The 14398-nt window shown below is 38.9% G+C and overlaps 1 protein-coding gene across 1 annotated transcript in view; it reads right to left on the reverse strand.

Annotated features, from left to right (window-relative positions):
* The window catches only part of PAWR (pro-apoptotic WT1 regulator), a 66141-nt gene that overhangs the window by 20936 nt on the left and 30807 nt on the right, over positions 1-14398 (reverse strand). Inside the window, exon 2 of the mRNA XM_015857174.2 lies at positions 9267-9395. Coding sequence (XP_015712660.1) covers positions 9267-9395 — 129 coding nt within the window. The remainder of the gene's footprint in view (positions 1-9266; positions 9396-14398) is intronic.

Genomic DNA, 14398 nt, shown 5'->3' on the forward strand with positions numbered 1-14398 from the left:
ACAGCTACCAATTCACCTCTCAGAGGAAAAATCATCACCATTCATTTTTTCCCACTGAAACCATTCCTTTTAGAAGCATCCTAACGTGCTTCCAAGCTTCTTAAAGTAGCAAGTTACGTTACTAAGCTACTTGCACCCCCGTTGCTGTGTGACTTCCAGATCTCTGCTTGGACAGAAGATTATACATCCAACAACAGCCCAGGCTTCCTCCCCTCCCATTATTCTCCTAGCTGCCAAGAGTTTACATCTATTGCTTACATTCACTGCATTATATTTCTTCCTGGTTTGGATGACCTTATACAATCCTTACACACCCAGTAAACCTTTTTTATAAGCAGCCATTCTAAAAACGAGCTTTTATTTCTAGAACTGTTAAGAAAGTGTGATGTTATCATCTCTTATTAATCATCTACAGAATAAACTGAAACAGGAACCTGGTAGGATCAAGTGGAAATAAAAGTTAACCTGCTATTCTTATGTAGCCTGACATCGCATTTTAATCTTCCTTTGATTTGTACTGTAAAATGGGACCCAATACAGTTCAGAAGAGCTTTCTTTTATTTACACTCAAATTATCTTTTAAAAACATGCCACAAGTTTAATGAATCTATGAGCAGGACAAGGACGTTTCTGTATTCTGGAAATGAAAATTCAGTTTTGATCATGAAGCACCCAGGAACTTAATCCCAGGTCAGCAATAATGAACAGTCTCTTCCCTGTGAGGCAGCTGATAGAGACCTAACAAAAATGTCAGAGAGAAGAAGAGGAATACATTATTTTTTTTATCTATGCTGAATAGAAAAAAATAAAGTTAATAAAATTTTACCCACATATTTCTTAAATATTGTCTGACTGATTTGATGTGAGGATGAAATTCTGCTTTCAGAGGGTGGTGAGGCCATGGCACAGCTGCCCAAAGAAGCTGGAGGAGCTCACAGCCAGGCTGGATGGGGCCATGGGAAGCCTGAGCTGGTGGGGGGCAGCCTTGCCCAAAACAGTTGATTGTGTTTTAAGGTTCCTCCTTCCAGTCTAAGCAGTTCTATGATTCTATTATTTAGGCTGTTATTTATAAAAGTGGAAAGATACTGACATTATAGATCTATACAAGGATAATGCTTTCTTTAGGAATGAACCTTTGAAAGAAAATATAAAGCTAAGTTCGATATGTAAATAGAGTATAATAGTAGAACATCAGCCTTCAAGCATCTTTACTTGCATACATTTCCTTTATGCATATATATAATCTTTTCCATACACATACATGTGTATATATCTGTAGTATACATATGTGTATGTATTATACATACATATATTGATACATGCATGGAGTAATATGGAACAAGATCCAAAGAGAAGAGATTACTTCAGGTACAGTGTACCTGAACAAGGAGTGGGGAGAAAGAAACTGCTTGGAAAAAAACAATTTAAGTCAGGGAAAAGTTAAATTTCCTCACTTCTGGATAGGAATTTACACTAAAATGATTGTATTTTATTTATTTAATTAATTTTACACCCGTAACTATTACTTTTAATTACTACATAACTAAAAGAGACTTCAAACAAGAACTAACATGCTGGAACACCTAGGTGCGAGTAATAGGGATTGTTGTCATGAAGCTGAAAGAGTTCTGAGTCATCTCTTTACTTGCACAGAGCCAGGAGGCCACTGAGAAATGCTGCAAGAATGTCTAGTGCATCCAATCAGATGTGTAATGGGAGGTGAGTACCCTCAGTTCTTACCACCGGCAAAGTACCAAGGGCATTAAGGGAAAAAATTAAAAGAGACACCTGCAGGTAATCAGTTAACTACTGGGCATGTCAAGAGCCATCAAGAAGAAAACAGCTTCTAAATAAGGAAATTTTACATACTAAAATGCATGAACGGAGTTTTTTTCTTTAATCTTTTTTCTCCATGTCTATACCCATGCAGAGTTCAACTCCAAAGAGCTCAGGAGAAGCAGTTGGGCACACAAAACAGAGAACAAAGGTGACGAGGGACCCTTCCAGCTCAAAAGATTATATGAGTCTTTATCTTACAGGCGCTTTTGCCATCAGTCATGCTGGGCCATTTATTTCCACAAGCAGATATGGTAGGAAGTCCTGCACTTCTCAGTAAGTCTATATTTAGCAGAGGACTCTTCTTCCCACAGAGGCCTCAGCTGGAGAGCATACTGTGTGATGACCATTTTTATTCAAGAAGTCCTAAAAGAAGATTAGGAGGAAATACCCATTTAGGCACGACCATTTTCAACAGCCGAACAGAATCTCCATACCAACTCTTCTGGGAATAACATTTTCCAAATAAACATTCAATTATCTGAGTTAAAAGCGATGCCAATCCAAAAAAGAAAGCACGTGGCAGAAAAATGAATTCCTTGACAGGAGGCCCCTGCTGACAGCTCCAAACATTAGGCAGGAATTGCTTCCGTCAGTGTATAAAGGCTCTGAACTGGCACAACACGAGCTTATGCAATTTTGGAACACAACTTCATGAAGTCAGAAGTGTAAGAAACAAACAGAGCAACAATGAAAAAAGCCCTGCTCCTAGAAGTTGAGTACATGGCAGCAACAGGTAAGAGGAAAAAAAGTAAACAAAGCAAAAAAAAGGTAGTGGAGGGAATGGCAACAAGTGTAACATAAGCTACAATAAAGTAACCATATTGCACACACTTTGCTTCCCATTCCATCTGCCAAAGGACTAAAGAGGGCTGGAGCACCCGTCCTATGAAGAAAGGCTGAGAGCGCTGTGCTTGTTCAGCCTTGAGAAGACTCCTGGGAGGCCTCACTGTGGCCAGAAGGACAGGAGATGGATTGAATTTTTACATGGTCTGGTAGTGACGGGACAAGGAGGAACGGTTTTAAACTAAAGGAGAGGAGATTTATATTAGATGTTACAAGGAAATTCTTTACCCAGCGGGTGATGAGGCACTGGAACACGCTGCCTGAGGAACCTGTGGATGCCCCATCTCTGGAAGCATTCTAGGCCAGGCTGGATGAGGCTCCAGGCAGCCTGATTCAATGGGAGGTTTCCCTATCCAAGACAGGTGGTTGGAACTGGTTGGGCTTTAAGGTTTCTTCCAACCCAAATAATTTTGTGATATTGTGATTAAGCAGTGCTGTCCCACAAGCTGTGCTGATGTGCCTGGAGCTGCTCGCAGGGACAACCTGAAGCAGGAACAAGGAGCCCCACTCTGCCTTGCCTGACCTTAGGCTTGATTGATTCCTCATGCTGTTTTCATGCAGGTCTTACAATGCACTCTTGTGCAGGTGCATGGGCACATCGAAACATGTACTCAATTATAAAACACAGACTCTATTTACCAGGCATGAAACACATTCCTGAAACAGGATTTTAAGTTTAAACAACTCCTTCATGAAATTAAACATTACTGAGCACAGATGTCTAAAATGTTTGTTGCAAGCAGCTGCGTCAGAGAGCACACAAGCAATGCAGTTGAACCAGATCTGCTGAGAGCATGCAGATCCTCTGGGAAGACAGCATTTACTGAACTGCTGTGGATCAGCCCCCCACACAAAATGTGCTTGCAGGAAAGGACAGGAGGAAGATTTTAGCAGAGAAGCCTGTAGCTGGTACAGCAGTCACTGTGATGCAGTCCATCCTGCTAAGGATTTCACTGTTTTTAAATGGAGCTTCCGTTAAAAAAAACACCCAACAATCAGACAATTTAATTAAAATGTAACTTCATTTTTGCTTAAGGACTTCAATATTGTTCAGGGACTTCAATTATACCAGCCAAGACCACTGCACAACATTATTACTCCTAAACTCAGAGAAACTGTAGAATAATTTATGGTTAGAATGCCTTTTTGAGGGTTTTTTTCCTACTATCTCCCATATCACAGATAAAAAGCAATAGAAGAAAAATATTAAGACTGCAATGTCAACCAGTTCAGAAATGCCAGAATGCTGGTAACTCAGGCAGCTTTCATTCAAATCCTTACAGCTACACGCTCCATGACACTGCCTCTTATGATACCGTGCCTTGTCATATTTTTCCATGTATTCTTCCATGGAACACAAACAGCAGCTTTCTGTGAGTACTGCTCAGTGCTCTGCATGTGCTAAATATTCAAGAATTGGCCATTCTCTGACTTATTTTTTGAAGTTGGCATATTCCAACAGCTCTGGATATGTGCCTGTACTACAACTGGCATGATTAACTGATGATGCATGATCACAGAAAGGTGGAATTCCTGAGTTCATATTTCCCTTATAAAGATCACAGGAATAAAACAGATTTCCCAAATCATGCCAAGCATCTTCGTTAAACATGGGAAGCACCTGGTTCATGTCAGGAACCATGCAGTGCAGCGAACTCCCTGCACCTGATGTCACTTACCTTAAAACCACAGACCCTTCGATACTTAAACATTGGACTTCAATGATTTTTTAATCCATTTTATGGAAACATTTTCAAAATACAATGAAATTTCCTAATGGATCTTTCTATAGCATCCACTATTAGTGCCTAAGTGCTCTGCAGAAACTAATGACTGGCTTTGCACCACCTCCATGAGGGATCATGCTGTTAATTTGCAAATAGAAACTCCAACATTATCTGGTAATCCAACTGTCAAATACCAGTCTGATTTTGCAGAACGATATGCAATGTAATTTACTCAAAACCAGCTCCTCTCAATTTACATATGTCCTGTATTTTAAACATGTCCTATTTGCTCTTTTTATTTTTTTAAGCAATACTATGATTAAATTATCATGTAAAATAGTACTTGGCCTAACATCTGAACAAATACAGCATAAAGAAGTATGTGTTAATACATTTGGGCATTCCCCCTTGCACAGCTGAGTAGTCTCAATAGACAGAAAGCAATATCACAAGAATAGACTTTAAAAAGGCGAATGATGGCTTTTAAATGCATGTCTTCCTTTGTAAGAATGACATGAAACTCTGATGGAAAACATCACTGAAAAGCTGCTTGTATCTGAATAGATAGAAACACCATCACTGTATACTTCAGATAACAGTAATTACAGGATGATGCTGCATGACATTACACTGTTGCGCAAAAGCCAGCAAGTGCAAAATAGACAGGTATTAACTGCGATATGAGTTAAGAAACGTATTTGGCAGCATATTCTTGGCATAAGATTCAAGAAGGAAACTCAGGGGACACTTGTGCCAAGCAGATTTCCAGCTCTGTTTCCTAATGGAGATGCATGTAATAGTTCTGTTCCCTGCATTCCTCATCACTTCTCACACAGCTAAGTCACCAGAGACTTTTATTCCCTAACTTAATTCTATTTACTCCTTTCAGCATAGCTTGTGAGGTGCCTCTATTAAACATTTACAGTGCTGTAACACTGGCGTGCACAGCTGCTTCAGAAAACCACCACGTGCTGGGTCTCATCTGAAGCAAATGACAGCTGCTGTTCCTTAACTAGGAATTAAGAAATTAATTAGACAACTTGTGCTTCTGCGTGCCAGAAGAAAGATCAGCATTCCCATTTTACAGTAAGATATGTTAAAAACATTCTGATTTTTGCAAATCATTGTCTTTCACAGTATTTATTTCCCAAAGGCTAACCCCCACAGAGGGACATGAAGTATACCCTTTTCATGCTTACAGGCACAATCTGGTATCTCACCCTATCTCTGATTTCATACCTACTTATAGTTCTTTTAGAATCAAAACCTTCTGATATGCCCGGTCCAAGTCTGTCAGAGAGAGAAAATGATTCAGCCCATGTAATTTTAGATGTCTACAGCTGATCTAGTCAGACTCCTTTTGTCATCACTAGGGAGAAAAACATGTATCTAGAATACAATACACCCCATCCCAATGCCAAAATAAAAACATAATTCTGGAGATCTTAAATACATTATTGTTTCTTGGCACTTTTTCCAATGCATATTTTCTGAACTATCCCCACATCCCATACTTAAATGTCAAACTGTTCAGAGCAGATGATATTTTTTGTGGTGTGTTCACAGAATTGCTCAGCACAACAGCTAGCATTCACATACACTAGAACGCCCAAAATAAAACATGAGCTGAAAGGAAGCTAATATGAAATATAGGATTTCAAACTACTTCCTATGTTAAGAATGACAGTTTTGCATGATAATGGCATCATTTCCACAAAAACAAACAACCACACTGACTAAGAAATCCCACAAAAACAAGAAAAAAACCCAACCAACAACCCACCCCAAACCAAAACAAAAACAAAAATCCCACAGCCACAACAGACTGGAAGGTTTTAAGGAATCAGAAAATCTACACTCTGTTTCATATGGTGATAAATTGCCCACAGTGTGAAAAAAATAATATTTAATTTTAAGGTGAGCTTTATTTGCCTTAGGGACACTTTTTAATCTCATTTTTCTTCCTGAGAAAGATTTATTGTATCTCAACCCTACGTCAATACAACCATCATCAACCCTCGCTCTTCTTTCTTTGTAATAAATGAAGACACACACACATATATATGCCTGTGTGCATTTACATACATGTGTGCACATATATGTGTACATATATCCAAGCCTCTCTACCACAGCAAGTCTTTCTGTTGACTTTGGATTAATCTTCTCAGCCTTGCCCAGTTTTCTCTCCAGTATTCCACAAACACCACAAGTTATACTTGAGCTGTGGGAGTCGGGCTTGTTTAGCTTGGAGAAGAGAATGCTCTGGAGGCACCTCACTGCAGCTTTCCAGTACATGAAAGGAGCATACAAGCAGAAGGAGAAACAACTTTTTACATGGTCTGATAGTGATACGACAAGGTGGAATGGCTTAAAACTAAAAGAGATGAGATTTAGGCTAGTCATTTTCTACTCAGTGGTCAGGTCCTGGCACAAGGCTGCCCAGAAAGGTTATGGATGCCCCATCCCTGGAGGTGTAACAGGGCCAGGCTGGATGGGGCCTTGGACAGCCTGATCTGGTGGGGGGTTGGAACTAAATGATCTTTAAGGTCCCTTCCAACCTAAACCATTCTATAATACAGACATTTGTATGGGAAACTGGTAATCACAGCCTGAACCTCTGATTAATCAGCTGAGGCTAGTGTCAGTCAGCTGTGGGAGCACAGGTGAGGGTAACTTAGCTGTGCTCCCGAAGAGATGGAGCTTGACTCCACCTCTCCTAGACTTCATTTAAGGGCTGACCACCACTAAGGCAGCATCTCTTGGAGATTGCTCCTTTGTGGAGATCAGATAGCCAGCCTCAGCATTTTCCAGCCAGACTGAAGGCATCCATATTGGCGAGTTTTTCCTACAGGTAACCTTTTGCATATCTATCACCATCCTTCTTGTATTATTACCATTTTTTGTATTATTTCACCTTACAAACATTACAACTTGGTATTGCACTCAAGTATCACTTCTATCATGACTAAGAAACAATTTTAATTTTTCTTAAGAAGTTTTGCACCAAAAAGGGCACATATCTGTGCAGCTAGTCTCCAAAAATATTCTCCAAATAATGGAATTCCAGAAAGCAGTTGTCAGTGGTATCAGCATAACCTGATTATTTGATGTAAAAAGATAAGACCTTGTATACATATACTGGATTTGAGTATTAACAGATCAGTTGTATTTTTACACCCTGTAGAATCCAGTGAGTCTTCTAAGTGACTTTAATAAATATCTTAATATCTTCCGTGGACATCATTTTTTCAGCCAACCCTTGTATATTGATTGATGCAAGTTATCCTTATTCTTATTATATTAATACCTTCAACTGAGATGTTCACCCTGAATTTAAGAACATTTCTGCCCAGCTATCAAGAAAGCCATTGTTATCAAATACTACGGCACTACTTTTTCTTCTGCCATCTCTGCTAAACATGAGATAGGCCTGAGTTAATTGCCAGACTGCCAGTTTCCAGCTGCAATTGCTGCTTGTCCTTAGCACTACATCAGCCTGCATCCCCCCCCCATACATATCAGTGAACACTCCACAGCACAGTGACCCACAGGCTAAGAGTTGTAGCCTTAAAAATAGGAGAGAAACAAAGCAAGGAAGTCAGAACACACTTGTTCTGTATTTGGGAGTGGATTTAGTGTTGATTCACCTGGCCAAGTGAGGCTTTCCACACTTGCATTTGTTAAAGTTAACTGACAGTTCTGATTGTGATATTTTTTTCAATGTTTATAAAGCTGCCAGACCCATCACTTTCCATATTTCTAACACTTTAAATAAATAAACAAAAATACCTAGGTTTATTTCAGCCAAAATAAATTCTGCTTCGGGAAAAAATACTCTACCCTTAAACAAATCTCTTATCTCTGTGTTTTGTATCAAGGGCTTCAAATTCAGCCAGTTAAGTACTCAAATCTGTAATCAAAAACTGTATTTTTCCTCAAAATAAAGAGAAAAGAGATGTCTGACAACACTAAAATAAAGATGAAAGATCAGGTGAAAAACTAGACACAAGAGAATATTCTTCAGCAATACATTTCTCCCTCAGACACAAAGCCAGTATCGGCTTTCTTGCTCCCCGTATAAATGTTACAGTAATTATTTTCAACTTTCAGTGGAATGGACAAGTAGCGAACATGTCTTCAGCTAAAGAAATGCATTTATTTCACCTAATAGGTAGAATTATAATAATTATTAGCCAAAGTCAACTAGAATTGACTGAGTTCTTAGATCTTCAATATAAACTCAACATTTAAGAAGAGAACAAGGCTCAACCGCTAGAGCAGCATCAAAGGGAAACTAAGTCAAAGCTGAAATAATACTGCTGACAAATTCTGTTAAATTTGGGCAATTTATAAAAGCTTTCTAGTGAAAAGCAAGTTGACAGCATCAGTAATAAACTGATTAAGTCTTAGCAGCTTCAACTTTCTAATATTCCATCTGTTCTGTACATGTGCCAGCCTGGGTCGTTGCCAGACACAAAGACTGGGACATTCTTTTGTATCATCAATGACAAGACATCCCTGCTATGCTCCGTCAGCAAAGAAGAACTAATGCCTGTTTGAATGTGGAGGCAACAAACTTGAAACTCTGTAGGATACGATTAATGCAGACAGCCTGGTAAACAGAAATTTAGCTTGCTGATCAAGAAGAATAGGCTATATGGATGAATAAATGGGAATAGAGCCAATACGTTATGTAATAATACCACTAGTGGAAAGTGACAACTTTTGGAATACTTAATGAGAAAGTGAAAGCAGAGCACAATAAATAATTATTATTTTTTTAAAGTCAGACAAAAAACTTTCAAACATGAGTTTAAAAACTGAGTAAAATACCAAACTGAAGTGTTAGGATCTCACCTGTATTAAGTACGATCCAGTGGAATCTGCACTTGAACTCTCATTTTGTATCGTATTCTGTTGGGTGATAGCATCCTCCTTCTTTCTCTCCTTCTGCCCTGCTTCATCATCTTCATATTCATCAAGGCTCTAGAACCAAAAATGTTCAGTTATAAAATCATCCTTTTATGCTGCTTTACATGCTTTTCATATTTCATAGAACTCAAGCATCAGTGAAGAAACAGTCTCAAAGATTAATTTCTAAAAAAAGTTTAATTGAATTTTTAATGGATCTTGATATCTCCAGTACAAGAATGAAGTTTGACAACTGCTTTTTCTTAATTACGAAAAAGAAATAATCGAGATTCAACTTGACAGAACCCTACGCAACATTGTCTGAGTTCAATGTTACTCTTGCTTTGAGCAGGAGCTCGAACTGTACCTTCCGCATGAATGATTCTATGATTTTACAGCCCCATTCATCCTAGGCAGTAATTTTACCTCTACATAACTAATCTGAAAGAAGTACAGAAAGGCAAAAATAAAGAACTAATACTATTCTCAACTCAACAGCTTGTGTTTTCCTTTTATTTATTTATTTATTTTCTTTTCTTTTACATGGTGCAAAATGAGTATCATGCTGAACCATCCATATTACCTTTGTTCTCCTTGACTTTCGAGTTCATCTTTGAAAATTTATTGTCAGAAAATGGTCATTCTAAAGTCAGCTGGGTATTCATATAAGTTAATAATTTACACAAATGTGTAATTGTATTTTCATACCATGTTTACTGAAATGCTGAGTTCAAAAGGACTACATTTCTAAAGCACTGACTGCTGATAAATGAGATCCAAAAAATACTATGAGAACAGAAGGCAGAAGCACTGCCCTTGCGCTAACTCAAAGTCATGCTGAGGCCAGGGATGAAACAGCTCAGCCAGTTTTGCACTAGGTCAGCTGTGTCTAGATTGGTCTGTATTAGTTTAACTTATACAAATTTACAGAAACTATTTGGAAGACCATCTCGAGGCAGACATGAAGCTCCATTTGTCGCAACATCACAAACTGTTGGCTAGTGTTCAGTGTTCAAACACCACCCCAGCAAATAAGCAATTCTAAGGCTTCTGAGAAAACTCCCAGATGAATGTGCCACAGCTTGAGAAGCAGAGGGCAACAGAGGTGAATGTAAAATTATTTGAATTCCAATTTCTGACACCCACGAAAGATAAATCACTAGGCTGAGGCTTAGATACTGACAATCTTTCACATTACCTTATCTAGGAGATAGACGAGTAGACAAAAGCCTACACAAAGAATGCTGAAATGTAGCATTTTTTTGGTAAAGAAAAAGGTGTTATTTAGTAACTGAAAATCACACTAGTGCACAACAAAGTAAATTTGGCTGCTGCAAAACAAGCATTGCAGTGACAGAAGTGCTAGAAAGCAAACTAAAAAGGCACACACTTCTAAAAGCAAACATAAGCGAACCCAAATAATGGCCATTTAAGTTCTCTGCAACCCAAGGCAGAATCCTAATGCAGTTTCACCAGTGTACTTTTAATCAACAACTTAATGCAATTACTGTACACCTGCCTATTTTTATCGCTAGGCAAAGGCGCACTTTAAAGGTTATTACAGCTGAATCACACACTCAAAAATGTTTTCAAAAAGTGATCTCGTCACATTAAATGATTATAAATCACAAATATTTCACACTGCTGCCTCAGTTCCATTACTAACAGAGAGTTTAAAGAACAGTAATAATACATCCTAGGAGCTGATTTTTAAAGCAACATCCTCCACCTTCTATAAACAGTAAAAAAATGAAAAGTTTTGGTAACAGAACCTTCAGTCTGTATCCTATTTTATCCCCACAGTTCTGGTAGCCCATTCTGAAGTCTCAGTATCAAAAATAAACCTAAGCCTCTGCCACAACAAGAAATTGAGCCATCTTCTGCTGTTGAAAAGCCAGCCTTGTTCACAAAGAACTACGAGGTTCAGAGAAGGTGGTCTCACACTAATTCAGACTAGGTGAAGAATAATATTCTATTTGAAAAGCAGAACAAACTTTTGGACTGCTCTTCTATCCTCCAAATTGTTCCTGTGCAGAATTAAGATCTCAGATAAATTCAAATGAAAGAGACAATCTGAGTGGAACTGGAGAAGATCAGCCTCTAATAAACCAAGGAGAAAATCAACAGGATGAAGAAGAGAACCTCAGCTGACATCAGAGCAGGCCCCCAACGAGCTGGGGCCCAAGTACTCTGCATGACAGCACGGATGTCCCTTGCCCAGAGCAGCAGGAGAATGGACTGAGGTACAAGCCTAATCCATTAGACAGTTCCCCCTTCAGCTCCCTTCCCCCGGTTTTTATTTTCCTGCTAGGCACATACCATCGCAGATTCTTATTTTCCATTAAAATCATCTGAGTTTTATGCAGCAGACATTCAATGTGACATTCCCACATCTGATCTTAATATAGGGAATCCACAGAAATTCTTTAGGTTTTCTAGCATTTCGGTATATGTTTGAAGCTGCAGTATAAACATTTCTCTGTAAACCTCTAGTATGGAAAATACAAGCAAAATAAGATGCTTTCAAAAGGATCAGGAGGATGAAGGAAACAGCCCCAAAGACAGCCCTACATTCCAGCACACCGCCGGGCTGCAGCCGAAGCAATGCAGTACAAAAACATCTCAAGTGGTTCGCTGGGTTGCTTCCTATGAACACTTGAACATCGCTAGCAACAAACACGAACTGGTTTTCTCCAAAAGCAACAAGCAGCATTTCTAAATGCAGAGATCAGCTACTGAACGGGTGAGAGCAACTCTCATCACAACTGCACTGATGCAAAATGTCCCTGTCCCCACCCCCCCTGCTGTGCCTCACAGTTCCGCTGGCAGAGCACCTCTCTGCGAGCTTCCCTGTTTATTTCACTAGAAATCTCTCAGGTTGGTTTCAGCAGTTCTAATGAGCCCAGGTTAATCTCCCTGAGCCAGATGCGAGTGTGTTCGAACTGTTTACTTCACCCAGCTCCCAGGATGGCTGAAATAAATCAGTTTTTCAGAAATGGTGAGCACTTGAGTCAGTAACGTATTTAAACAGTCCAGCAAGACGTGCAAGCAGAGATATACAGTCAGTAAAACTCAGTTTGCATTCAACTTTGCATTCGGGCAATAAACAGAACATCCACAACATAAGCACCATCAGTTACCCTGGCATTTCTTCAGCTCCTTAAGCATGCTAACAATTTAGGAGAAGAAATAAATCTAGGTTTCTTCCCACTGCACTAAAACAGCTTTGAACAATTTAAAATAAGGTATAGACACCTTCTGTGTTTTGTACAAGTCTGAAGTACACGATCATAATTTCTTATCAAGATGTTGGAGAAGTGCCAAGGTTTCTATTAAATTTAAACACTTCTTAAAAACATTACCCGGTGAAAAAGCAAGAAAAGATAAAGAATTCCTTCTCACTCCGCACTAAAATGTGACAAGACAATTGACTATAATGAAGTGCGTTTTGGGAATCAACAGCATTTATCCCTCAGCTGACCATTCAGAAAAGCCTGAGAGTTCTCTGCAAACAAGGCTATTTCACACATCACTTCTTTACAATCACTTTTCTTCCACAGCATGGAGAACCAAATGCTTTCTGTCTTTATCACACAGAGCTGTAGTATTTGCTAAATGCCACCATCCCATCTCTGCACACGTCAAACCTTACTGTCATCATCCCCCAGGATGTACCCCACAGAACAAGCAACAATCCCAAATCTCAGTGATTTGAGACTACGTAACACTTCAGAACCTGAAGTATTTATGTGAAATGGGCTTAGGGTAATATAATCTTACATTGGAACAATAGTCTAATTGGAAAAATTACATATTTTTCACTACACAAGCCTTTTACCAGGCTCAGTTTGCCTGGGTTTTTTCCACATCTCAATGAGCTAAAATTATTCACAGTAATTAACAACAACAAAATCTACAGACAGTGCTATGAGTACGGATTACCCAGAAAAAGATGTGTACATTTGAAAAGAATATTTGACCTTAATTATCACATTTTCAAAGGAGTCCAAAAAAAAAGATACTGGACTCAGACACCTTACCTGAATGATCTCTGCATGGTTCTGAAAGACCACATACCCAAATGGAGCAGTCCAATATCAACAATTAGTGTGATAACAAGAATAGATTTTTAACCCCGAGAAGGGATAAAGACAGGAATCTTTGGTATCTGAGATCAAAAGAGACCCCAGCACAGCACTGGGTCAGCGAACAGCAGGTGGGCCAGAACACAGCTGACTGCAGCCCTGGGATGCACTCATCCCATCCACTCAGCCAACAAAGAGCAGCAAAGGGACAGGCAATGCTTAGAGGACAGAGTTGCACATCTTGCTCCAAAGATCTCCTGGTATTCACAATTCAATGTCACGACTACATTCTGTCTATCCCTTTCTCACTGAAAACAAGAACTCTGAAGTACACACTTTATACACTCAATTCTACTCCAGACCAAATACAATTTGTGTTCTTTGTATCGACCTGATAGTTTTAAAAACTCACTTAGAAATGAGGGAGGAGAACGGACCCAACCTTATTTGTCTGTATCAGCGCACAATAACAAAGTATTTTGAATTCTTTTAAAGTTAAGTAAAACATCAACTACATCAAAACCAGAATGTCAATTATTCCTCTATTATAATAACAAAAAGCAGCTATGTTTGCAGTTTGTTATTCAGCAAAATACACTGTTTGGCCACCACTATCTTCAAACATACCACAAGAATGAGTTCAAAAGTCAAATGTTTAACTTAAACTAATCGCCAAAAAATCCTTTATCACAAGGCTTGTCATGAATGATTGGTGGAAATGCTCAATTTAGCTACTTAGTACGTGATATTGATATTAAAGTCAATGAGGAAAATACCAGGGGATACAAGAGAAAACAGGGGGAAAAAGCCACCTAGAATTACTTGAAACCTAGAAAAGAGAAAAAGGTAACAAAAATGAGGACAGACAAGCCATTAGAATTAAACACCAATCTATTTAGTTCTATGCTTGGACTTAGTATCTTAAGTGTCCTCAGGTTGATCCCCATCTCAGAACAGAAGCAGAAGATCAATATGCAAAGAAGTCAAACTGCT

Source organism: Coturnix japonica, chromosome 1 (genome assembly GCF_001577835.2).
Source record: "Coturnix japonica isolate 7356 chromosome 1, Coturnix japonica 2.1, whole genome shotgun sequence".
Taxonomy (NCBI): Eukaryota; Metazoa; Chordata; class Aves; order Galliformes; family Phasianidae; genus Coturnix; species Coturnix japonica.